At 41.5% G+C, this 27,721-nt stretch overlaps 1 protein-coding gene across 9 annotated transcripts in view; it reads right to left on the bottom strand.

Annotated features, from left to right (window-relative positions):
- Positions 1-27,721, bottom strand: part of TNIK (TRAF2 and NCK interacting kinase) — a 280,941-nt gene that overhangs the window by 44,593 nt on the left and 208,627 nt on the right. For 5 of the 9 annotated variants that reach the window (XM_014455950.2, XM_023753889.1, XM_023753886.1 and 2 more), the window contains exons 13-19: positions 23,936-24,046; positions 23,006-23,092; positions 21,775-21,963; positions 14,582-14,746; positions 11,600-11,839; positions 9,149-9,255; positions 586-749 (exon numbers count right to left, since the gene is read on the bottom strand). In XM_014455950.2, coding sequence (XP_014311436.2) covers positions 586-749; positions 9,149-9,255; positions 11,600-11,839; positions 14,582-14,746; positions 21,775-21,963; positions 23,006-23,092; positions 23,936-24,046 — 1,063 coding nt within the window. The remainder of the gene's footprint in view (positions 1-585; positions 750-9,148; positions 9,256-11,599; positions 11,840-14,581; positions 14,747-21,774; positions 21,964-23,005; positions 23,093-23,935; positions 24,047-27,721) is intronic. The other 4 variants (XM_023753887.1, XM_014455952.2, XM_023753891.1 and 1 more) reach the window with 4 other exon arrangements.

Raw genomic sequence — 27,721 nt, 5'->3', positions numbered from 1 at the left:
GATGCACGAAATTCGTGCAAGGGGGTCAGCCCTCGCAGCCCTGGCTTCAACCGGAAGGTCGCAGAAAGGACATCCAGAAGGTTGTTCGGCTGTCTGGTCTCATTAGCATATTATGCTTTTATTATTATAGATCCAGTCTACATTAGTCTTTATTGAATTTCACTTTGAAAAATAACTAGTATTATGAACTATGTTCAGAATACAAAAAGGGACTACTGGCACAACGGGAAGAGAATACTTGGGGGTACAGGAAACTCAAAGCAGGAAATCAAATGAAAATGAAAATTCAGTGACTGGTAAGTGATTATATTTTCAAATAATACCAATATTCTGTGATCTCCCTGCAAAACATTGGTACCTGTGATTAGAAAGGGTTTAGTCCACACCAGACATCACATAATTGGGGATGGTGGCCCGCTCCTCTAAGGGTATTGAGGCTGAGAGCAGTTAAGCGGCTCTTCAGAACCACACAGTGGTGGCCACGCCAGGAGCATGTGTCACAGAAGTCAGGAAGTAGCCCGACTCCCCGCCCATGGCTCTCCTCTCCAGGCCATGTTGTCAGGGAGAGGCAAGGGAAAGCTTTACCTCGAACCCTGGTCCGTTCACTGGACCCTGCTTGCGATCCGGGCTGCGAGCCGCCCTGGGAGCTGGGCTGGGAGCTGGGGGTGCTGGAGCTGGACGAACTGCCACTGCTGGTCCTCTGCAGGGGGCTCTCCAAGATGGGCTCGGTTCTCCGCAGGTCAGGGTTGCTGCGAGGACGGCAGAGCACAGTGACTACCCTCTCAAGACCTTGCCCTTGGTAGACACAGGCATAGACCAGTCCCATCTCAGTGCGGAGGGATAAAGAGTGCTTAGGTGACCTCGAACTAAAGGGGTCCATGATAGCCACACCATCCTCTGTGGAACTTCTGGCCAGATCACTATCTGGATGGGATGAACTCTTTTATTTATTTATTTTATTTGAGTGTGTAAAAATGTAACTTATGTAACTTTTTCTTTTGCGGGTTGGGGCGGGGGGGATGATGAACTCTTGACCCAACTTTTGGGTCATCACACTTCGAGTTTTAGCTGTGAAATGATGAATCTTCAAAGGAGGCTTTCTTTTAAACCACTTACCCTGTGCTCATTGTAAAAAACTTGAAGAATATTAAAAGATAAAAAGGAAGCAGCACATGCAATCTCTGAACCAAGAGATATTCAGTTATATTTTACTATTTGGTATATCATCTTCCAGACTTTTTTCTTTTTTATATATAGAAGCATACTGTATATTCAGTTTTGCAGCTTGCTTCTCTCCCCCCCACCCCCGCTCCCCGCCCTTAACACGTATGAGTAGCTTCTTATGCTCCTACAAACAGTAATGGCTGCATAATAGTCCAGTAAACGGAGGCATTAGTTTCACCATTCCTCTATTGTTAGACATTATCATGCTTCCATTACATTGCTGTGACACATAACACTAAAATGGCTATCTACATGCACAAAAATATCCAATCACACCTCCCTTCCCTGGAATTGCAATTCTTAGGTGAAAGGGCATGAACCGGTGTATGTGTGTGTGCACATGTGTATGTGAATGTACAAAAACATATTAATGGAGATTCAGTGACTGGTAAGTGACTGCATTTCATTGTGAAGCTACTCACAATGCAGTGTCAATGGAAAGGTATTAGAAGTCTCCACTGCAGTGTATGGGATGGTCCATCGCACCGAATTCTTACCACATGTTTTTATGAGCAGTTTGGTAATTTGTAAAACATTTTGTACCTTGTTGTTTTAATGCAGTTTAAGATACTACTATGAGATACATTAATTTTTACTTACATTTGTTTGCCATTTATATTTCCTCTTCAGCAAATCACTTAATCAAGTTCTTTGCTTGTATAGCTAGTGGTGTATTTATATTTTTTAACTTCTTGGAGGAAGTCTTTATATACATTGGCTGTTATCAAAGGGAGGTGTGTTTTCAAAATAATTAAATGTTAATTCAAGAACAAATTAGTTTGTTGGCAGGCTACTAGCTCTACCTTTTATAAAATATTCCTGTATTACTTGTCTTCTTGTCTTTCCTGCTTCCCAAATTGTAGTATTTATGCACTCACTCTGTTGGTCTATACCAGGCACTGGGCCAGGTGTTTGCGATACAAGACACAGCCATGTCTTGTGCCAGCTTAGCCCGACACACAGACACACTTGCCTGTAGTGAGCACAGGGGGACAGGGGAGCACAACGCAGGGCCTCCTAGGCCACTTCCGGTGATCATGGAAACTATACCAGGAAAAGAGACATCTCAGCAGTAGTGTTGGGAGGCAACTGCTGAGATCTTTATGACTTTGTTATAAAAATAGCAGTATTTTCAAGGTTTCGACAAAGCTCTTCCTTTGTCATTTTTACCTCATAGACTTTTCATTTTTTCTTAACATAATGCTGGGCGTAGATAATACAGTGACTTGTGACTCAAAGCTCCAATGTTTGCCATCCCACTGCTAAGAGGAGTCACATCGGCCCCCTTCATGTTTCCAATGTCTTCAGTTCCCCAACAACTCTTTACACCTTTGCTAATGGAGTCACCGTAGTGCTGATTTTAGTGCAGTGAGATACCATATGAAAATGTAATTTATGCTCTCATTTTGCTCTGCCCATTTCAAGAAGATCAATTGCATACCAGGAACTCTGTACCATGTTGCTTGTCAGATGTTTCACCCATAAATATAAAAAGGATATGTGCCCTCCCTTTGACACACTTGAGGATTAGTCTACCAAAAACCTGGCCACGGAATGACATCTATATGGCAGCAACTAAACCAGATATCTTTTTGAAAACACAGGAACCTTACTCTGTGGTAATGTATCTGCCAAAAACATTTTGATTGAGTTACAAAAATTCTTAAAAGTTGGGTTATTGGAAAACATTGCGGGTGGCCTTAGAAAACATTATATGTAAAAATAAATATATCCTCATGATTTATTAATTTTGATCATATAAATGTAAAATATATGGCAAAGTTATTTTAGGTCATTATAGCAAAGGGGTTGCTAAATTGACATAACAGTAATATCGACTACCAAAGTGATTGTTGGTAAACTTCAGGAAAACTTTAAAATTTCTTGATATTTTTATGCCACTCCTTTGTATAGTAACTATTTTTGTGAAAATTGTTTGCATCTAATTAACTAAAATAGATTTGGATCCACACTGGAAATAGCCTCGACTTAGAGAATACCTGCAATGATAAATGTATAATATTTCTGAAATATTCTTATTTCAAATTTTTCATAAAGAATACAAGCTCATCTTTTTTAATTCCCAAATAATGAATTCTTCCCATTGTCCTCTATTACTAAACAGCAGTGAGCAGGAATTATTTATGTATTATTAATAAATTCCCAAAATATTTTTTTCTAAAAATTGCGTTGCTAACCAACTGTATTGCAGATGGAAGGTGGTGGGCATACGAAGGCGTCTTGGTAGTTGCTCTCATTTTGTGGAATGGTAATGTAGTGTCCTTTGTATTAAAAGAAAATCTACTGAGAGAAGTGCGGCTATGAGCTCTGACTTTTCCCCTGGTGGCTGTGGTGTGGTAGTAGGATCCAGCTATTAGCTCTCGTGTAGCACTCCTTTGATCATGTAACCAAAACCTTCCTATTAAGCACCTACTTTGTGAGACTCATTAGCCCAGTATGAGGGATGGAGGAGAGCACAGGGCACAGAGCAGTCAAGTTACAACCCAATCCTAGGGATGAGTGTGTGCCCTGGAAATAATAAAACAAGGCACAACTCTGCACGCTGTGTGTAAAAGTCTGTAAATAGTATTGGAGTTTGGAGAACAATGACTGCAGTCTAGAGCAGGCAAAGTGGTGTCAGGAAAGAGACAGGCTTTGGGCCTTGGAGGGGCGGGCAGGAAGGCTGGGGGAACAGCCTGAACAAAGAAACAGGGGCTGGGGTTTTCCTAGGGCTTATTGGTGTGGAGAGGACACCACTTTGGTGGAGCCCCAAAGTCTGTGTTAAGAAACCCTGGGACAGTGCAGCAATGGCCTACAGAGCCTGGCGGAGAACATGGGTCTCCCAGGGTAGGCTTATGAATATGAATGACCGGCCAGGAGAGAGGCAGGTGACCAGGTAGGATGCTGCTGTCACATGTGATAATAAGGCATGAGCCAGGGCTGTCCTAGGATAAAAGAGGGGCATGGATATTAGCAGAACCAGCTGGGATGAGCGAGCATCTCAGATGGGACTCAGCCTTTTTCTTTGTGAAGCTAATTGGTTCCCATGGGCATTAAATCCGTGACCTGGGCCTCATTAGCACAAGTCCTCCCCACGGCAGCGAGCCTGCATGGGTGATCTTAACAGAGTTGCTATTTTTGCCACTGAAGACTGAAAAAAGTATTTTGTTTCTATGTAACCACACAGAAATAGGAAAAACTTTAAAATGCCTTTTCTGACTTAGTTTTGTGTGAAGTATGAGTATTTTGAGAAAAAAAAAGTCATATTGTTCACATTTTTCTCTTCCTTATTATGTAGCAATAAATGGTCTGGCCTTGGGGCTAAGGGGTCTGAGATAAACGCTCTTAGAGGAGATCAATTTCAGAAGAATTCCATGAGATAATAGATTTCTCCTGTTCACATATTAACTGAACCTACTCAGATTCAAGTGTGTAAAAATTTGAAAACATTCATATAGCTTTCTTTAAATGCTAACTTTTAGTTCAGATATTTGCCATCCCACAGACAATGCTGCTTTGTCTATGAAACTTACAGTAAAATGAAAAATGTGGCAATTGTTCCATTTACTTAAATCATATAAAAAGTCAAAACATAAAATTAGGATTACAAAGTGATTTCTTGGCCCAAACACGTGGGCCAAGTCTATAATTAACTGGCTGGCTGCCAAAATTCACTTCACTTTGTTCTTTGATGACACAGCCAACGGGGATAAAGGAGTCATAAGAAGACAGGTTTGGGATGGGACAGAGAATTATTTTTTGAAATTAAGCATTTAGTTACTGCGTTTTGACTGGGAGTTTCAGGCTTAATTTAAATCTTTTCATATTCAGAATGTACTGGTCTGATCAAAGTTTAATTTGCTTTAAGAGAACACACGAAGCAAAGCTAAATATTCAAGTCCCTGGAATTTTTTAAAAAATATTTTTTTAAATGAGCGAATCAAATCTTGATTTAAACTTAACTCATCACCTTGACAACATAAGGCGTTTGGGAGTCCACAGGGGATCTGAGAACTTCCCCTTGAACTAGCGGCCTGAGCAAGGCCCAGCTGCCACACTGAAGAAGGACGGGCAGGAACAGGGGAGGGGCCATGGTGTTTTCACCCAGACTTTGGCCCTCCAGGAAGGAAATAGTTAAAAGCACATGATGACACTAGTTCCAGCTCGAGTAGGGACATTTTTGGGGGTATACGTGGGCCCCATGGGACAAAGCTTTTAAATGGTAGTGAATATCACCAGATGAGGATCAATAACCATAAGATGAAGATGAGCTGTTAACAGACTCACTAAATCATACAGCGAGAAAGGTGGAGGCAAAACAGTGCCCTGTCGATCCACAGGTCATGAGACCCCTTCTCTTGGGAGAACGAGGCAGCAATGACAGCTGCGTTCACTACTGGAAGATTCGCATGGCGTGGTGCTTGAGTGAGGACTTGGGTGCAACACTGCCAGCTTTCAAATGTTGGCTCTATCGCTTACTAATTTTGTCAGCTTGGGTAATTTAGTTGTGTTCATGTCAGTTTCTGAATCTATAAAATGGAGTTGATTATAGTCACCACTTCAAAGAGCTGTCATATGGTTTAAATTAGTTAACATCTCTAATGCACATGGACACTGAACAGAACTCTGCAGTGATAGGTGTTCCAGAGTGTTTAATGAGTAAGGAAATAAATATTAAATTGCCCCAAACCAAGCAGAAGGCAAGGATCCACAGGCCCAATAACATTTTCTTGACTGACACCAGCACATGTGTACCTCCTCCCAAAGGTATCTATTTAAAAACCTGTGTCCAATAGGGCTCTTTGATTTGGAGTGGCATGTGCAGACAGTGGGAGAGTGACAATAACAGGCAAGTTTTTCTGGGATAAGGAAGGCTATTGAAACAGTAAAGTTCTGATTTTCCCCTCATGTTACAGGTACATGCTTGCATATGCCAATTTAACTCAAGAGCCTTCTATTCGGGATGCTAAGTAGTTTATTGATTAAAACATATGACTATATAATGTCTTGCACCTAGTAACTGGAGTTCCTTAGTACTGGATTTAGCAAGGGAAAACTGCACTTCTTAAGCATTAGGCTCTGCAAATTTTTTCTTCAGTGTTTAGCACAAGAGTGGCTTATTTCTCAATCACTTTATAACATACACAGGTAGGACTGCTCTCCTGTTGGTTCTTCTCCAACTGGTGACTTGGGGACTCAGAAATAGAATTTTGCCCCTACTAATACCTGTAGCACGAAAGAGCAGCAGGCATATTCTATCCTCTGACCCATGGGCCCATGAGTCAGGCAGCCTTGGTTGAGTCACTGGGTCCCAAGGCTTCACACAGCCTTGCATACAGCGGATCCTCAATAAACATTTGCTAAATTTAGCCAATGAAATAAAAATATTGATAACAAAACATCCTGAACCTGTCCCTTATTACATGCGTAATCTTTCTGGGGAACCATTCTAAATATGCTAATTTTCTAGTCTCCCTTAAGAGCCATTTCAAGGAAAAGGCTAGGAGGACAAAAAGGAATATTGACCAAGTACAAGAAGTGTAGCTTTAGCAGCATGGTAAAAGATGAGTTGTTTAAAAGCTACCTTTCTAATGGCTCTGTGGGTGGGCAGCTGTCTGACAACTGGTACAAAAAGAACTCTGAGGACCTCATTCAGGCCATCAGAAAGTAGGAGAGTCTCTGTATTACAGTCATGCCCTCAGTGAATCACATCTCCCAGTGTCCGTGCGCGTGTACTCCTTTATGCATTAGCTCAAGGCTTGACCATGTGACCTGTGGAGGCCAATGGGACATCAGCAAGATGATGCAAGAAAAGTCGTGAAAAGCACTTGTGCACTGGACACAGTAAAGAAGCCCAGAATGAAGGACCACATGGAGGTGCAGCTGACAACCCATCAGCTCAGTGCTGCTGCATGAGTGAGCTCAAGTGAGACCAACAGAACTTCTTAGCAAACCCATAGAATCATGAGAAATAATCAATTGTTATTATTTCAGGCCACCAAGTTCTAGGGTGCTTTGTTATGCAACAAAGATGAACTAAAGCTATCTCTATCACAATAAGGAAAACACATCCTCAAGTTTTTAAAAATGCAATGTAATCCCGAGTTGCAAAGTCTGATTCAGACCTTAAATACCTTAAATGTTGGTCACTTGGAGACACGTGATAGCTAGAGGAGGGTGCGTTTGTAGGACTGTTCCAGGTGGCTAAGGTGGGGGTTTTCCATCCTCCCTGTCCTCCATAAACCCTCTGACTTTCAATGTAGGTAAGTGATCTTTACCTCTTAGCTCACTCCTTTCCTACCTCCTCTGTAAGCAGAAAAATGTCAGCTGGCTCACAAAGCCTGCATTCTTTGCACAAAGTACAATATTTAAGTGGTTCGGAGGGAAAAGTGCATGTTTTGCAAGCCACTGACCATCAAATGTCAACCGTCTTAGGCCCTGACATTATTAAAATAACACTTCGGGGGAGCAAAGAGCTGCTTTTAATTTGACTATATGACAATAGTTCCCTTTCTTTTTGACTGATAGAAGGAAAAATACTTAAAGTTGAAATGATGCTTGATTTACAGCAACTAAAATTCTAAGCAACTGATCAGTGAACAGAGCCTCAGGGCAGAGTTCAAAGGAGAAGTAGCAGTGGTAAGTGGGGCTTCGAGCTGCTTGAAGCGGGTGACTGAGGAAGTTCAGGGGGCTCTCTGGTCACAGGGTAGCCCAGTGTTCCTCAGCACTGCTTACAGCAACACTCGCTCAGCGTGGATCTGACAAATCACTGGGCAAAAATGGCTCATTCAGAGCTTCCTGCTATTGGTAGCCACTCAGAGTGGATTAGCTTCTTTGCCCTAAAGGGATTCATGTTCTTAGTACAGTTCCATCTTATTTTGGACTGACCCCTTCCTAAGGCTCTTCATGTGAAGAGGAAGATTAAAGCTTTATGATCAAAAGCATTCCATATTTTCAAGATCTATGCAAATAACCATAACCTTCATGCCTAGTCTCCCTCACTAGCAAGGGAGAGAGTCCTTCTCTTATGAACACAATTAAGAAGAACAAAACAGGCTGTCCAAGCTCATCCTTTTTATAGTCTCAGCAGAGGCCTTTTGCTATTTCAGTTGGTTCTAAAAAGGGGAGTTTTCATCATGAAAACTCTGAGGGAAGCTTGAGGAGCTGTAGCAGCCAACAGCATCTGTTCCCACAGAAAATCTGCCCCGATACTGTAACGATGCTGTTTACTTTCCAGCTTCTCTCAAGATCTCTGCACCAACCGGTAGGTGGATGCAACTTCCTGTCTGCAGGATTGTACATGGTTGATGGAAAATTCTCGGAGAGTACAGAGCCCCAGTAGAAGCCTGACTGCATTTCAGTGGCCCTCCACAATCCAACAGGGGAGTTCCTCCTATGGGCTGGTCCCTGGGTCATTTGCCAAGCGAGGGGAGCTCTGCAGCTGGTCCCCAATGCATTTCTTTGGCAATTACTTTCCAATGTCTCAGTGGTCCTCAGGGCTCATTTCTGGACCTGATGCAAAGAATCCCCTCAAATCAGGCCATTTTCTTCTGTTGATTCCATAAAATGGTCTCTCAAGGGATGGTTTGCGATACTACAACCAGGCTTATCCTTGCAATTTTACTCCACAATTTTTAAAACTGTCAGGGAAGCTACACCTGATTGGCTTCTGGGTTGCCTCATTCATTCATTTATTCATTCATTGATTCTTTCACTCATTCATTCATGAGCCCCCACTGCACACCGATGTCTGGGAAAAGCTGCTGAAGGAATAGAAGGCCTGTGCTCTGTTCCACCAAAGAGTACAGTCCAGACGGCCAGTTAATATGCCTCTGACATGAAAAAGAATAAAGACATTTTTTAGGAGAGCAATAATGACGATGACGGTGGGGGCTGAAAGACCTGAACTGTCTTTCCCCTTTACCTTGCTCTGATGGGCTGAGATCCTAGTCTGGGTCCAAGAGCACTACCATTTCCAGGAGAGTTCTTTCTGGCTAACGCTGGGGATATAGAAGTTGTTCTTTGAGGCACCTGAAAGAAAAGCAGAATTCAGAAATATTTTCCATAAAATAGCTTCCATAAGTGATTGCCTGAGAAAAAGATTTGCCAGGAGTTACAGCAATGATCAGAAACAGGGAAGAAACATCTTTCATTTCTGAAAGAACGATTGAACTCCCTAAATAAAATCAAACAAAACGCATTGAGGCATATTCAGCAACCATTAAGGAATGTGGTCCTGAATTTTAAAAACAAATCTAAAAACAGATCATGCTCATTATTTTCATTCATTGAGTTCCCTTTTTTGTGTGCAAGCCTGGTGGATGCCAGAAATTTCTTTAGGGTACCATGAACTCACCTGATCACTGGAAATTGCATCAGTTAAGAACCATCCAGATAAATTGAGTTTCATTTTAGGCTCACAGCACAACTGATAAACAGTAAGGGAATTATGAAATCTGGTGAGAAACTAGGGTATCAGGCGAGAACTTGGGACAAAAGCCACATGTCACTGAGCTCAGAGAAACTATTGCAATAGATCTTGCATGTTTCCACTTCCTCATCAACTCGCAATTACTAATGAATAATAACACCCCCAACACAGCTTTGAAAGGTCAATCTGCAAATATAATAGAAAACAGGATTAACACTGAAAATACTGGACGGGTCTTCAAAAAGACTGAGTACCAATCGCACTGCGAGGTACATTAGGAAAATGTATGTATCATTAGTTAACCTGGCAAGGGCCTAAGGTAGAATTCAAGAATGCCTTCTTTTATGAAACATTTTTTAAATATGGTAACTGTATTTAAGGAGTCCAACATGAGGGGAGAGTAGAGAGAAAACTTACATTATGAAAGTGGCCAGGAAATGAAAATGTTGATGTCCCGTGACAGCTAATTGGGTTCAACATTCATCAGGTACTTCAGATTTTCTTCATTTTTTTGGACGAGGGGAGGGGCTCTTTTAGTGCTTTGTACTAGATATTTTAAAAATGTGCCCTATTTTTAAGATTATCAATAAATTAAATGATATTCACATTAATAGAAATTTTGTTGGTTATTAAAATATATTTTAAGATAAAGACCTAGAAAGACGAGTCAGTGACATGAAGCAAAATGACCAAATCAGTGCTCTTACCTGCTCAAATTAAATATCACTTGTACTGTCTTCCTTTCTTGTTTTGTAAGCTTAAATAGTTGTAAAGAAGAAAGAGTCTAATGAACAATTAAAACCTGAAATGTTTGCATTGATCTAAATTTTTCTCCCAGAGTTTACAAACGTGTGCCTGCATGCTTTTAGAGGGGACCGATAACCACTATTCTCAGTTTCTCCAGCTCTTGTGTCTGCTCCTCCGTCCATCTGTTTTCTATATTGAACTTGGCTGCCACAAGAACCTTTTTTAACGGCATCTCTGCTTCCACAAGAGGAGAACACCACTACTCATTTTCAAAACAATGGCTATCCTCTTACAATATCCTTTTGAGGAAAAATGTTTGGAAATCATGCGGTATTATCTATTTTTGTTATTGTTTTATATTTTTTTCTGGAATCAACAATGGCACTGGTCACTGGACATTGCGCAATATCCCATTTGTCATAGCTCTTATGCTGAGTTCAGAAGAAAGGGGAATCCTGAACCAGGGAGAATTGATGCAAAAATGTATCCACTATTTTTAAATACTTCCAGCTTCTCTGCAGTGAGATGCATGGTCACATGGGCAATTTTTGGAATGAGTAATAACTTTTGTAGGCAAAAGCAAAACAAAAGAAACCAAACCCAGGGCTGTGCAGTGTGGGGTGAGGGTCATTTTACCCTAGAGCTTTATCCTCAGTAATAAGTTAAACTTGGAATTAAATGATGACCTGGCCGACAAGAAGCTTTCCATAAATGGGAATAAGGAAAATATTATAGGAGCAATAATATTTTCTGAACACCTGCACTCTGGTTTCACTTTGTATAGTTAAAAATAGGAATAACTGAATTTTCTACTTTTTATCTGTAAGTTTTTAATTTGTCTAAATATAGATTCAGTCACCAATAAAAATATCCATTATTCTTTTCTTAATGTGGATAGTAAAACAGTAGTTTGAAATGTTTGGGATTGAGAATTCTAATTCTGGAGAGAGGATATATACTTCCAAGGCATCCGATCAACCTGAGCCTCTATCTTTTTGGGGAAAACAGAGGTCAGAAATGATAAATGATAATCCAATTCATAGCGTGGGAATCAAGAGGGACCAAAACAAACGTGACAAGGGACGGTGCTTTGGCATAATGTCCATTGCAATGAAAGGTCTGGAACAGGGGTAATCATCACCATCAACGATGATGACGATGTTGGTGATGGCAATGAGAACACCCCAGTGATGCTACCTTTGGTGGAATGTCTTCTTCCTGTCGTAACCAAGAGCTTCGGTCAAACTTCTCAATGCGAGTGGGGAGAGGAGGGTTTTCCGAGGTGGGATCCGAGTTCTGGCGCGGCATCTCAACGCGGTGCGAGGTCACGTTCAGAGCCTCCTGAAACCCGGAGAGGCCCTTGGTGGGCTGCTCGTGCACTGACTGGGAGGCGGTCAAGGCAGGTCCCTGGGATTTTACAGCTACCAGATGTGGGATCTAAGCATCAAACCAACATCAGAGCGGGATTATTAGGAGAAAGAACAGATCAGCTAGTAAGTACTTCACTTAGTGAAAGAAAAAATAAAGTTGTAGGGCACAAGGATTGGTGTACATAAAGCCCATCACAGTGATCTACAGCACACTTTTAAGAGTTCTTCAAAATTTTCCACTTAGAGCTCTGTGTAGGGCTCAACCATGGTTCCTGGCCAAAAGTTAAGTGATTTACTTGCTAAGAAGTCAGTGAAATAAGTGGGATGATAGTAACATTAACAATTTTAAGTGAACATGTATTGATCAACAATACATTTATAAGTACTCCTCTTCTAATATTGGAAACAGCATTCTTGAAAACCCCTGACCTTGACTTTAGAGAGTGCTCTTGTGCTGTAAAACAAGAATTGCTCTGGATAGTTTACTGCTTGGGAACTCACTAAGTCCACCATGAGGTTGGCACAATTATTTTCCCCATTTTACATGTGAGAACGAAAGGTACAGAGAGGTTAAGTAACAGCCTAGATTTCACAGCTAATGAGTACCAGAGGCTGGACCATAAACCATACATCCCCGCCATGGTACACCCGACTGCTAGGCTCTCCTGCTTTGTGATGACTGGCTCTTACCACCTATGATATCATATACATCTTAACTCCAGGACATTTCTTTAAGAGTTGTCTCACAATTTGGCATGTGGTGATATTTCTCATGCAGGAAAGACATGCAGTCTTTGGGTATTAATCTGGCTCTTTAAGACAAATCATTAAAATCTAGATTTCAGAGTATCTGTTGCTGTTAGCACTGCTCACACTTCTTTGTTAATGTCATGTAAGCTTGTCTCCCCCTCCCACAGGAAGGCAAGCTCCCTGGAGAAAGGAGCCACATCGACATTGTATCTCCGAGTCTAGCACTGTGCCTGGCATGTGGACGGAGTTCAATAAATCTTGGTTGAGGAAACATCTAGAATGTTTTCTAAATTAAATTATGTATCTGGTTTGGACAAGGGGCCTATCACCTCCTCTTTGGTCTGAAATCTCAGTGCCTGGACTGCTGGGGGGCATTTCTCCAGCCCAGCCCCCTCCATAAGCCTAGCCCCCTTCTTCTTGCCCGAGGTCTTATCCTGGAGCAGTTATGACCCAGCCTCTTCAGACCCCCTTTAAGCTGGAATTTGGAATGTTATTATAGTTCAGAGAAAATCCTCAAAGTCTAGCTCAGCTGAATGTTATGCTTCCACCAGAATAAGGCTGTAACCAAATTTATAATAATATTGAATTTCATTAAATAATATTACAACAAAGTATATTTTAAAGATATGTAGCACAAAACACAAACCTACTTAAAAGCATCGAAGAAATAACAATAATCAAAACTTCTGAAAAATGCTAATCCAATTAGTTGTCATGGGGTATCTATATATTTTTTAATATATTTTTATTGATTTCAGAGAGGAAGGGAGACAGAGAGAGAGATAGAAACATTAATGATGAGAGAGAATCATTGATTGGCTGCCTCCTGCATGCCCCACACTGGGGATTGAGCCTGTAACCTCCTGTTGAGCTGTGCCGGCTGGGAGATATCTATATTTTTATTTCCTAGTCACTTATATGACGTTTCATAAAATTTTCCTCTACTCTCCCTTTTACAGAGCAAAAGTACCCTCAAAGGTCAAAGTTCGAGGTTTTAAAAGAGGGTCTGTGTGCTAAAAGAGAAGTTCCTATAAAAATGCATCCTATGAAAGCTCAGACATGGAAGGATTATATGCAAATTAAAACAACCAAGGGCAAGATATGCTCGGCTGGCTGGTACCAACAAATCTTGGATCTCATATGCAAAAGGCAAACTTAAGAACAAGAATCCTTGATTTTAGCACTACTCCTTTAAACTGTAGTCCAAATAGCATTACATATTTCAAAGGTGACCTCAAAATATTTATGCACGTGTTAATACGGGTGGATGCCTGGGAGGAACTGAAGACATTTGGGTGAAAGCAGCTGCACTATCTTTATTTTTCATGAAATCATATACTTTATTTCACTTCATATTTTATTTTATTTTGCCATATATAATTTTAAAAGTCCTCTAAAATGTCCAGAAACATCCTCTTTTTCTAAAAGTGGCGTAACCTTCCTCCTTTTCCAGCTAGCTTAAAACAGTGGTTCTCAAACCCTACAGTGCATCAGATCACCTGCAGGCTTGTTAAACCACAGGCCGCCACACCCATTCCGGGGTTTGCTCAGCAGGTCTGAGATGGACCCGAGAATCTGCATTTCTCCCAAGTTCTGGGGTAAGGCTGATGCTGCTGGTCCTGTGACCACACTTTTAGGAGACACACTGCTATCCACACCCATCTAATTTTTCCAGTTTCCGAATCACACCCAAATCCCAAGGAACAAGAGGTAATATAATAGTTTACATATCAAAGGTCCATTTGAATTTTATTTCGGTAATTAAAACTAAAAAAAGATGTTTGTTCTCACCTCACAGAAACTTCTACGGTTCTCCAGTGAGGCCAATTTACCAAGTGACTTTGTGGTGGGCTCAACGTTAAGGAGGTGCTTTTCTCTTTCTCACCCCTTCCTCTACCCTTCAAATGTAGAGGGGCCTCTTAAATTGCTATAGGTTGTATATTAAGGGCCAACATTTCACTGGCCCGGTGCCTGAATCCATGTTACAATCCCCTGGGCTTTTAGTAGATTCACCTGTCTCCCTATTGAAATGGCCAATGGAACAAAGGAGAGGATGTACCTGTGGATCAACTGGTCTGAGCATAGGGGGGGTCCGAGCAGGCTGAACCCCACTGATACTGAAGGACTCCGACCTTGGGGGCAGATTGGGGTCAGATATCCTGTTGGCAACCTTGTGAGGCATGGCAGGTGAACTCTGCCGGTTAAGCCTGGACCGTTCTTCTACCTGGAAACAAACGAACAAACAAACAGAAAAAGAGAGAGCGAGAGAGATTCAATGGACAGATGGATAGAAGCTGAATTACTTCCTATGAAGGATTTTCTGTAGTCACTCGAATAGCCATTTTTCTGTCCCTCTGATCAACTCATTTTCAAGGATCCATGTCTGGCTCCTTGTCTGTTCTGCACCAAGAATTTGTGAAAAAGCTCTTTTCTGTTAGAATAAACACCATCACAAAAACATAGAACACTTAAGCCATCACCTTTCTCTTATTCGTTATCTTGTGCTATTTTAGTTAGCTGGGAATTTGGGACCTGCTTAAGAGTTCATCTTGCATTGACTGGGATATTATCTTGCTGATTGGTCACAAAGCCGAGGGGTCAGGGAAGGAGATGAAGGGAACTATGACAGGCGTTAAGATTGCTTGGGAAAACAGAAAATGGCTCTGAGGCAGAGCTGCCTTGAACAGACTGTCGAACTACAGCGGGAAGGCTGGGGAGGGTTGGGGGGCAGGAGGGGGGAGGGTAAGAGATCAACTGAAGGACTTGTATGCATGCATATAAGCATAACCAATGGACATAAGACACTGGCAGGTAGGGGAGGCCGGGGATTGTCAAGGGCGGGGGGGAAAAAAAGGAGACATATGTAATACTCTTTGTAATACTTTAAGCAATAAAAAAATAAATAAATAAATAAATAAATAAATAATTAAAAAAAGAAAATGGCTCTGAGTTGACTCATGGGACAGGGAGGGAAAGAATGGAATCAAGCAGAGCACACTAAGCCTCCATGTCTTCCCATTCCCTGCTGAGAGGCAAGAAGGTGTTCCAGGAGGCTCGATAAAGAGCATGGCCTGTCCTAATGAGACTACTTCTATCAAACATCCTAATACCAGTTTCAGATGGACAGAGGAGAAGCTGAGCAGTGTGTCCAGGAGTAGGCCCTTCTGATTATTTTGATACTAGGCCAGCCAACACCTGTCCCCTGATTCATTATATCTCATGTCTACTACCTGAATGAAAGAGAGAGATATGTGAGACAAAAGAAGAAAGTGTCTTCCCCCCAAATAAGTTCATACATGATTGAAAATTGGGGTACAATAAAGGTATGTTTCAATTTGCCTTACACAATAATAAAAAATAAATCTATTAGCTGAACCTTTGCTCCAATCTCCTGTTGCCAAGAAGACATAAAATACCAAATGTACCATAAAAAAAGTCTTCTAATAGCATCAGACAGTGTCAAGGTGCCAGACGATATCAAAAAAGAAATCTACTTCAAAGAATTTTATAGTTGAAGGGATTATCCATGAATATGGAGAACAAGATTAGGAGAGACTCATCAATTACACTATAAAAGCATTTTTTTTCTTATTAAAAGAATCATTTTAATATAAAAACTAAAATAACTCTGGAGAGGCTTGAATCACCTCTGCAGAAATGCTATACTATTTATTATAGCATTATAGGGAAAAAGAAAAAATAACTGTGGTCTCAGAAATAAAATTCTGTTCCAGGCAGGGCTATGTTGTCCATTGGGTACTATAGGAATAATGTCTAAGGCCTCTGAGATGTATAAAAGCTCACAAATACAGAAGACCTGAAAAATTCATTGATTACACAATTTTCAAAAAATTTTCAAAAGAAAGAAGAATATATTAAGAAACACATTATATCAATGTCAATTGTTAAATTGCTTTGTATACTTGAAAACAATTTATAGCTTAGAATTTCTCACTTGGCAATAATGAATATTTGCTGAGAGAATTTCAAAACAAAATTATAGAAGTAATTTTAAAAATGTTGACAGCAAGTATATATTTATTATGTCATATGGGTGCATTTTAATAATATTTTAATATGATGTAGGGCTGTGGGATCTATGAAGGTCTTAGAAGACCATACTTAAGAGCTAATATGTCGGTTTTACTGAACACAATCTTATGGAAATTCCTATTTATTCCAACTGAACAAAACAGTTTGAATTTTTCGTCTTTACAGGCAATGCTGGAGAAAGAGACAAGTCAACAAATGACTTTTAAGTGCTCATTAGATACTTTGACCCTGCGCTTGCTGGGCACATAAAGAATTGAGCCATCTTTTCCTTTGGCAAAACCACATGGGCAGGGGGTTACTGAGTAGATTGGGGATATCTCTTGTGAGATACCTTTGAGGACAGGGAAGACTCATTCATATGAAATGCTAGAGATCAACCAAAGGACTTGTATGCATGCATATAAGACTAACCAATGGACACAGACAACAGGGGGTAAGGGCATGAGTGGGGGGCAATGGGAGGATAAGGACACACATGTAATGCCTTAATCAATAAAGAAAAAAATAAAGATAAGGGCCTGAACTACTTTTCCAAGAGGTCCAATGATGCCAGAGAAAAATATTGATCCTCATATGAATAAGCACATAACTTAAAAAAATGAGGCAAATCTTAAGCAGAGACGGGAAATGCACCTATCACTTGGGAAGGTGGGGACAGGATATGAGAGAGATGTGTAAACTGCTCATGTGAAATCCCAACCAGACACAACAAAGGCAAACACGTATTCCTTGTGGGTGACAATGGCCTTGGAAACAAAATATAAATATATTAATATTATATTTAATTTGCATCTGTACAGTGCCTGTAGTTTCAATGGCACACTCACATGATTGCCCTCCCTCCCGCAAGGCAGGCAGTCTAGATGGGGCGCTGCGACTCAAGAAGGCTTCAAGACCTGTCCCAGGTCACACAGCAAGGAAGTAGAAGAACTTGAACTCAAACTCCTTACTGCTTCCTTCTAGGTCTCTCTCAAGCGAAATCATAAGAAAGATAAGCAGAGACTGAGGAAAGGTAGGAGCAGAGTTGTAAACTCTTGAAATGGCAATTTAGGAACCTCATATATAAAATAACTCATATAAAGAAAACAACACATCAGTGTAGAATAGGGAAAACCAAATGGAGAAGGGAATTCTTATGAACAGGATTTCAAAGTCAATGAGCTGATGGGACATAAAGAGACATTCTGGTTCCAGGCCAGTGTGGCTCAGTGGTTGAGTGTCGACCCAGGAGGTCACGGTTCAATTTCTGGTCAGGGCACATGCCCAGGTTGCGGGCTCAATCCCTGGTTGGGGGTGTGCAGGAGGTAGCCAATCGATGTTTCTCTCTCATTGATGCTTCTCTCTCTCTATCCCTCTGCCTTTCTCTCTCTAAAAATCAATAAAAACATATTTCTTTTTAAAATAAAGACATTCTGGCCAATTATTTGCCAAATAAAACCATGAACAGATGACTGGCATACATCACAGAGAGAGAACATGAAAGAGTGTTAAAAAAATTAAAATACAATCTCATGTTGGTAGAGCATTCTGTCACTGCTGTGTGTTAGTGCAAAAAAAAGTGTGGGGGTGGGGTAGGGAGGCACACACAGTTACTGGCAGGTCCAAACAATCATATACAATGTTAAGGAAAGGAATCTGTTCCATTATAAGAAAAAGGAAACTTCATCATTCAAAAAGCGACAGTGAGAAAAAGAAAGACTTTCAAATTTTGCTGATGTTTAACAGAATATCACATTGATGTTTTCACAGAACAAATTTGACTTCCATTCCAATCCAGAAATAGCAAAGAATTTTAAAGGGGTGAGAATAATCCCCCTCCTTTTAATAGAGACATTAATATTTCCTTCTGGCTGAGATCTGAGAATCAAAGTAAATGTGACATTCAGGACAGATGGGAACTCAGCAAAAGGAGAGAGGAAAGAGCTCAAAAAGGTTTGCAAATGATCAAGTATTTTCATTTGTTCTTACTGCATCCATCAAACTGATGAGAAAGGTAATGAGAAATGCGATGATGACTTAGGTTTCACAAGATGAAACAACAAAAAACACAGAGGAAGAAGCATTATCACAACATTACATTTCAAGGACAAAATGTGGATTTGGAATAAGGAAGAGAAGTAAGTGGGTGGAAAAGTAATCAAAGAAGGAGAAACCATCTCGATAGGAATGGAGTTGAGCTAGAAAACTAACTCTGGAACAGGTCATAGAGGAGGCTGCCATGGGTAGAAGACACCTGGGTGGTGTCTTCAATGGCCCATGGGGCAAAAAGCCCAGATCCAGTATCATAGGAGACCATGGCATGGGCACAGCTACCCACTCCTTCCTGGTGAGGATATTTTCAAATTTATTTCCTGGCAGAGGATGATTTGAAAATGAAAATGGTACCTTTTATTCTACCTTCAAAAGAGAACTTAACCCAGGTTCTTTTTTATCAGTTGTTAATTAATATAGCGCTGTGCTTGAGATTCCGTCCATATCTAAAGTATTGAAATGTATGTTACCGTTCGGCTACTTTGAGCCCCACCTATCTTCCTATTATAAGAAAAGAGATCTGTAAATAATGCTCGAAAAGAAAAGTTTGTACACTGCTCATGAGAAACATTAAAGGTTAACATGATAAGGATCCTCACTTATTTTTATTCCTATTTAAAAAAATGGGTGTTAAAATAATGATGAATCAAACCAAGGCAGACAATTATTTGTTGTTATTTTTACACCAGTTGCTCCAATCCCAAATTTAGCACTTGTCACTCATTTTATCATCTAAATGCTTCATCTTTCTTCTAAAATATGAACACCCACTTTAAAACTTGGGAACTGTTTCATGAATAGATTGATGGTTCGTTGAAAGCTGGATTGTGTGAACCACACCCGGGAGGATAGGACTAAATATGAAATCCCCAAAGAATGCTCTCACATGGCTAGAAGTGCATGAAGCCCAAAGGAAGAGCACCAGCTGCTAGGGCAGCCAGGGACCTTGGAAGATGTCATCCCCAGAGGTGGCCCAGACTTTTGAAGGCCAGGGAACCACACACCGGGAGTGCTTGATGACATGGCCATGTTGTTTGCATACCCAACTGCTATGTTCCTTTTACTGCCAGGAGCCTGGCCAGGAAGCACCGGGGAATCAGGAGTCCTAGAAAACTGCTTTGGTGACATATGCAAAGATTTGACCCCAGGAATGCCTTGGCTTCTGAAAGCTCAGGAATTGTGAACTACTTCTGAATAGAGAGGATGAATAATAACTAGAAAACAATGAAGTCAAAATGGTTAAGTTCAAATCAGAACATGCTGGGTAGAGGCAGAAGGAAGGAAGTGGAAACTGCTTCGGGCTTCTCCCCCTTTTTTGGCACAGGGGAAAGAAGGAATTCTGGGGTGCTTAGCAAGGTATCATGGTCTTTTCCAATGGGATCTGTAGGTGTCCCTGTCTTAACCTTGTGCTTGTGGCTGGAACACTGAAGGCCAGGTGCATGCATCCAGGAGAGGTCCTTTAGTGATGCAGCACTTCGTAGAGGAGGTAAGGTACCTGTGAGAATGTATAAATTCATGGCCCTCTTGTACGGAGGTCCACGTGCGTCCCTAAGGCCCTCCTTAATTGCAGTAATGGACAACTGGGGACTTATCACTTTGGAGATGCACAAATGACCTTAGATCCTAACTCTGTTGTTAGGCTACTTCCTTGTGAGCAAGATCACATTGGAGATCTCACTATGGTCCTTGAAGCTTCCTAGGGCTTCAGATGTTCTTCAAGTCCAAGTCTAATAGGACAAGCTGGTCCATTTTTCTTCCATGGGTGATGCTCAAACAGGTGTCTTGATCTGGAATCATTAATTTCTGCAGGTGCTACTGGCATTAGTTTAGTAGAGGCTAGTTTTCAGTCTTCAGAAGACCTGCCATAATCAGGAGCTGTAAGTATGGCTTAGCTGAAGGTTTCAACTTGGGAGGCTAGAAAATGGTTTAGCAGTGAAAGGAGGTGGCACATCTCTGCCAGCCAGAATGCACATCACCTGTTGTTTAATAGCATAATCATTCTGCTTAGCTGGAAGAAGAGGTGGGTTATTAAGGGGTTGGTGCTATCTGTGGGAGTAGGATTACAGAATTAAATTATTGATCTAAGAGAAAGAGGCAGCTGTTACAGACATAGGCAAATGCAAATCATATTTACAGACACAAAGGGAAAATGATCGAACACGTTCTTTATAGGAAATCAAATTATTTTCTCTACAAATTCAGTTGTTTAAGTTTGAAAAGAAAAAAGTTATTTTTGTAAAAACAGTGCATAATCATTACAAAGGACTGAAAGAAAAAAATCCTGTAGTTTCTTCTTCCCATAAACAATTGTCATTAACATTAGGACAATATCATTTCAAGCATTGTCTGTACATATGTAAAAGAATAGAAAAATAAAAAGAAAATTTTTATAAAAATAGGATCTTATGTAAGAAATATGGTTCTGGTAACACTGTAGTCTAGATAACTTGAAATAAGCTCTAACTATAAATACCTGAAGATATTAGAACAAAATAATGCCAACATCCTTTTAAATGATGAGCTATGTTCAGAAGAAAATAAAGGAAATTACTAGGTGCCACAAATAAGGAGAGAACTGAAAACCAGGGTATTACGCACACAAGGTGATACTGTGACTCCCTAGAAGAGTTGTTGATGTTGGCTGGCTGGAGTTATTATATTGTTTGCTTTATCTATTTGATTGTCACCCTATTTTTCTACCATCCCAACTGTTATTAATGAGATTTTTAAAAATAGCTCATCACAAAGCCAAGTTCCTAAAAATCTTTTCATAGTTGAGCAAAAAAAAGGACCACTACTTTGGAAGTATTTGCAAAACAAATGATTTTATCTAGAATTCCTTACATCCTGGGTCATATAATTCTATGGAAAACTCGCTAAAATTCCTCATTCTTCAAACTCGGTTGCACTCCTATAAGGAAAATTTTTCTACTTCCTGTTTTTGCTTACAAAAATTCACAGTATTCAAAAAGATACAAAAAAATTAAGGTGACTTGGCATTTCTCTACAAAAATAATGTTATGGCTCATCCAGAAGCTGTGTGCATGCAATACAATGAATTGTTTTCTAGATTCCCAGCACTGGTTTGACTCTCCACTTTTACTGGCTGAACTCATTCTGGCCAATAGCCTGCCAATAGGGCGCTGTTACGCTTGCTTGCTCACTCACCTCCTTGGCCCATGCTGGTTTCTCACTAGGACTCATTCCCTCTTTGTAATGGTACAGTGGCTTCTTCTCCACAGGCCTCTGCTCCTGCCGTTGATGCTGAAGGGAAACCAAGTAGTCTCTCTCTTGCTTTAGCTGTCTCTGCAGTCTTTCTGCTTGTCTCTGTTCTTCCAATTGTTTGCGCTTATATTCCTGTCCAGGCCAGGAAAGAGCAGCAAAGAAAGGCCAAATCACCATACAGAAACCATTGGCTAGTACCAGCTAAGCATGCAATGGAGTCAAAAGTGATGCTTAGTAACAAAGGACCTTAATAATGACAGAACCACGGGAGGATACCAGGATGTGCCACAGAGAAAAGCTACAGCTTTGGCTTAACATCTACACAGAACGTGGCACTTAATGAAAACACGATTGCTTTAATGGCAATCCCTACAGAACACTACCCGTTGCAAAGCGACTTATCCTTGATGAGTTACAACCAAGGAAGTGGCAATAATGAGGACATTTGGATGGTCAGTACACAACCCCTATAAGGAACCATCCACTTCCGAATTTAGTAATTAAACCATTCAAACATGTACAACTAAGTACAAAACTGAAAGAGTGTCTAAAGACATTGCCTAAACTATCATTTGTTTAGCAGAACTTGGATCAACAAAAGCCATCAGCAAACTTATGTACAGGCTAAAAAATATAGTGCCACCAAATAAAAATTCAGTTAAAAAAAAGACATCAAGAAAACTCATTTGGAGAGCACTGCAATAATAATAAAAAGTACTTCAAGTGGAAGCTGCAAAATGTTCCCATCATGAGGGTAAAACTAATAGTCTGCAAATGAAATATGACTGCCGGGCTGAGTGGGTTCTTATGGAAGAGGTGCATTTAGCGTGATTGTGTTCTAACATGTTGCTGATGACCTTAAAAATCACTCTGCAATAAACACAGTCTCAAAAATAGTCTAAACTTATAATAAGGCTGTATTCATGTTAAAGTTTTACAGATAGATGGAATTACTAAAGAATACATAACAAATGCATTAAATGTACTGAGACTCGGAAAACTGGGTCAGGAAATGTATGAAGTTTCTATGAGATTTTCGAGGTCCATAGGCTTGAAGGATCTCCTCTTCTGGATTGGCACATTAGGAGGACAAATGCACACACACACACACACACACACACACACACATGTGCACACACATACCAGGCGAGCTGGCTCCCGGCTTTCCCATTACCAGAAGTAGAGCTTGTTCATGCAGTAGCTGCTGCTGCAAGATCTCTAACTGTCTCTGCTCCTCCTCTAACTGTCGCCTGATGTACTCCTGGAGAGGTAGGCAGCAGAGAATTCAGAGGGACACAAAGAGAGAAAGAGAGAGAGAGGGGGGGAAAAAAAAGAACACAAAGGTTGACAAGAGCTGCCAAGTAAAGTGTGAAAGGAAGGAGGGGGGAAAAATACCCAGCCACCTCCTCACCAAACAGGAAAAGTACGCTGCACCCAAGCAGAAGCATTTCAATGCAGTCAAAAGCACAAGCCGGCTATCTGCAACGGCTGACCGACATGGCTGGGACTATTTGGTTTTAATAAACCCAGCTACATTGTAAAGCTTTTCATGACAGGCTCCCTCTTTATGGGCTACCTGGAATGAACAATGCTAGGGAGTGTGGAGGCTCCTGTGCAGGCAGCAGGGATACAATAATTGTTGAAGGCCATTGTGCGCTGTCTTTGTACCGGAACCACCCTGCAGAGCGTTGCTGTGCTCTCAGAATGGGATTCTAACAGAGACAGGGGCCTGCATCAATGGCTCAGAGTCCCGGAGACCAGAGATGGCCTGCGTAGAAAAGCTCTTCTGAAGCAATGAAAGAGTAGGACGTGGCTCGTGGCTCACGCTTCAGTGCCACCTTCAAAGCAGAAACCCAGGGCTGGGCGAGCCAGAAGATCAAGGTGTGGCAGGGGACTCTGGCCTGGGTAGGAAGCCAGCTTCAATGAGTGGACATGGCCAGGGTTGTGCATTTGACTTCTTGAATAGGTGAGAATAGCTGCTTGAGAAAGAATAAACACCTGCTTACACTGAGCAGTCCTAAGAGAAGGTGACCCACACCCCAGAGACAGCTGGTGCTGGAGTTCACACCGGGGCCATCTGCGGGGCTCCCCGGTCCCAGCTGACCTGCTCGTGCTCCGCGCGCCTCCGCTCCTCCTCCCGGCGCATCTGCTCCTCATAGTGCCGGCGCTGCTCCCGCTCCTGCTGCTTCCGCAGCTCCTTCTCCCGCCTTTGTTGCTGTGGGGCAACAAGCAGACAACCGTGAAGGAACCGAACACGATTGGGGGGTGTCGGGAAACCAGCAGGGACAGCTGCGGAACCGCACGCACGTGTGAGCTCTTAACGAGAGATGTCTGCATGCCCGAAGGCTCTTTCTCTCCTGTGTCGCTGGGGGACACGTTGGCAAGAACGAGGTGAGAAGTGCCCTTAACAGTGATAAGATAGTCTCACGGATGTACAGTACAGCATAGAGAATGTAGTAAGAGTATGATAACCATGGGTACTAAAACATTGAGAAAAATACTTTGTAAAGTATATGATTGTCTAACCCAAGCATGTCAAACTCAAAGGCTAACACAGGCCAAATAAACAAGGTTTAAGTTTATGTGGGCCGCAAAAAAAAAAGCTTTAATTTTCATAGAAACGTAGGTTTATTTCAAAAGAGACAGCTGAGTACAAAGGGCTGAAATACATGAGTAATCATTAATGAGTATTCATTGTGGGCCACATGCGGCCCCTGAGCTGCAAGTTTGACATGCTTGGTCTAACCATTATGCTGTACATCTAACACCAATAATATTGAAAGTAAAAAAAAAAAGAAAGAAAAACACCTTCCATGCAAGTGGACTTTCTAGGTTTATGCATCTCTTCCAAGAAGTTCCCATTAAGTACATTCTCCCAATTGGTTGATGGGAGTTTTGAATCAGGGGTAGAAACACTAAGGTATAATAAGTTACTCATTATTTCTTATCAAACTGTTTATGAGACTCTCTAGGTTTTCAAGCACATTCACAACCCTCATGTCATTCAGTCTTTTTAAAATTTTTAAAAAATATATTTTTTTATTGATTTCAGAGAGAGAGAGAAACATCAATGATGAGAGACAACCATTGATCAACTGCCTCTTACATGCCCCCAATTGGGGATTGAACCCGCAACCTGGGCATGTGCCCTGACCGGGAATAGAACCATGACCTCCTACTTCATAGGCTGATGCTCAACCACTGAGCCATGCCAGCTGGGCTCAATCAATCTTTTGAACACCATATAGTGCAAACACTTCATACTACAGGAAGCAAAGACCAGAGAGGTAAAGCGACACATTTAAGGCTACACATGGATTAATGGCTGAGCATACAATAGAATTTATTGGCTTCCACCCTTTCTGGTACACCATGCTGCCTTTCTTCATTTTCTGGAGTACTCACTCATTTTTAAGTATCAATTTCCAGTTCTCACTCAAGTAAGACTCTTAAGCTCAGGAACAACCATCATCTCATCCAATTACCATACTTCTGACAGGGGACAGTGTGGTAAGCACTTTTCAAGCTTTATCTTATTTAATATTCACAAAAATCTTCTGAGGCAGATATGATTATTATCCTCCATTTTATATGACAAAACCGAGACACGGAGAGATTAAATAATTGTTTAAGGTCATGCCCACATTCAAGGTCAGACCCAGAAATCAAGTGATGGAGCTTGATTTCACAGCCTAGAAATGTAACTCCAATCTGAACTCAAGCATTTACAAAAGGTGAATCGGCAACAGGAGGGATAGAAAGATCACAGATTAATCCAGCCCTTCGTTACCCTCTCAGGAAAGAGGAACATCTTAGGAGTAGTCACAGGAGCCAGTGTTTCTCAACCAGGGATAGTCCTGTTCCCAGCCCCTGGAGCATTTGGAATGTGTGGGGAATGTGGGAGGTTTCTGGTTGTCCCAGTGATGGAGGAACATGCCTGCCATTTAGCATGAGAGGCCAGGGGTGCTAAACATCCCGCAATACACAGGATAGTTAGTACTTTCCATGCCCCCTGCCATTAGCGTCTTGTTTGAGACATGTCACAGGCAGGCCCTTCCCTTTGTGTCAGGGCCCAGTAATGGCATTAGGATCTCTTCTTCCTCAAATACTAGGTTTGGAGGGGACACCTCAGGGGGTCCATTCCCTTGTAATATTCTCAACAACAACTCACTGCCCAGCTGAGGAAACATGGGTTACTCATAATAGAATGGACTGTGACTGTATCCCACTGACAAGCTAGCTCAGCACCAACAGGAAAACAGCTTTTAGTACAAAAGCTCTGACACAGCCCCAATGCCCAACGATACTCAAAACTCCAAAGAAGCCAGAGTGAGGAGGCCTTTGTGATGTGGCTCCCTCCTGCGGTCCTCTGGGCTGCTGTCTTCCCATCACCTTGGAGTGATTATGTGTGCATCTTTTGAGGCTCAACGCCTATGATGTCCAGATCAACAATTATTTGTCCACCTTAGATTGCAGGCAATGGGGAGCCACTGGAGAACTATATGCAGTCAAATGCCATGATCAGACTTGCGTTTTCAAGAGGCCTCTTAACAGCCAGGGGAGGGCGCAAGACTAGAAGCTGGAACACAGTGTGAGTCATTCAACGGATCCAGGAAGAAAATGATAGGGCATCCATGAGCGAAGCAAAGGCAGTGGGAGAGTCCATGTTCGTAACCCCTGCTGAGCGGGGAGATGCAGCCAAAAGGAAGAGAGATGAAAACCTACCCAGATTTTCAGTTATTTTAACAGGAATGGAGTGGATGCCAACTTAGAAGTAGAACTTGGAATCGGGCCAAAATAAAATAGGCAGTTGGGTAACTATGAGGTGTGTGAGGATGAGTGATGTTCTTGCCAAGGAGCGTGGCAAATGGAGGGATAGCGAAGAAAAAGCGGGTTTAGGAAAGGGAATGAGGGGCACAGGAGTCAGGTTCCAGACATGGGATTATTGTCTTACAGAAAAAATAATACAGGGAGATGTGAGTAGAAAACATCATTCTGGGAACTGACTGAATAACTTGGATTACGGACCCAAAACAGAGATATTTCCAACACACAACCAAAGCAAATCAATGCCAGCGCAGAGAATAAAAATAATTATGTGTACAGATCTGGCTCCTGGCAGGAAATAGCTCTGATCTGGCTAACATTTCAAGTTTTTTACCATTGGCCTCTTTCTTGAGGAAAAAATTAATCAAGCCTTGGGAAGACTGAGCTGATTTTTATGTGAAGGATTTGTACATTTTCAACCTTTTTGCTAGGAATCGATACTCTTTATAATTACATGCCACTCAGGTCCCTGCACAAGGTGTACACAGTATTGATTGCAATTGAAGAGGGTGTGGGCTTCCCAAGTACTCTGTAGTTTCTGAGAAAGACACTCAAAAGTGGCTAATAATTAATACTGATCTCACTCAGATCAGCTGCTGCTCACTCAGGGAGGCATCTGCCAGGGCTTTGGTTCCTGTGGCGAGTCTGGAAAAATAAATCACTTCCCCAACCTTCTGAGGGCACCATGCCAATTTCTAGCTGCTGTGTCTCCATGTTAATGCCTTTCCAGGAAAAAAAAATGTTTGCTCTCTCTCCTCCTGGGCGTTGGACTGTTGGAGGGGACATACCAAAACATGTAAGAGAAAGACCAAGTCCTGGGCCTCAAGCAGACACCTTGACAAAGCTCTGATGACTCTTTCTAGAAGCAGCTCTTGAGGCTTGATCCTGGTCTCACATAGGGCCTGGCCCCTAGAAGGTGCACAGAGAGTTTTGTTGAACTGAACCAAGTAAAAAACTTGGGGCAAAAGAAGACAATACAGTATCCTCCGATATTTCTGCGGCACTATGTCCCTTCCTATTAGTACTTACAGGTTACATCACATTGTACCTCATAATATGGTTA

The sequence above is a fragment of the Myotis lucifugus genome, unplaced genomic scaffold (genome assembly GCF_000147115.1).
Source record: "Myotis lucifugus unplaced genomic scaffold, Myoluc2.0 scaffold_53, whole genome shotgun sequence".
Lineage (NCBI taxonomy): Eukaryota > Metazoa > Chordata > Mammalia > Chiroptera > Vespertilionidae > Myotis > Myotis lucifugus.
This window is presented reverse-complemented; position numbering and strand designations above follow the sequence as displayed.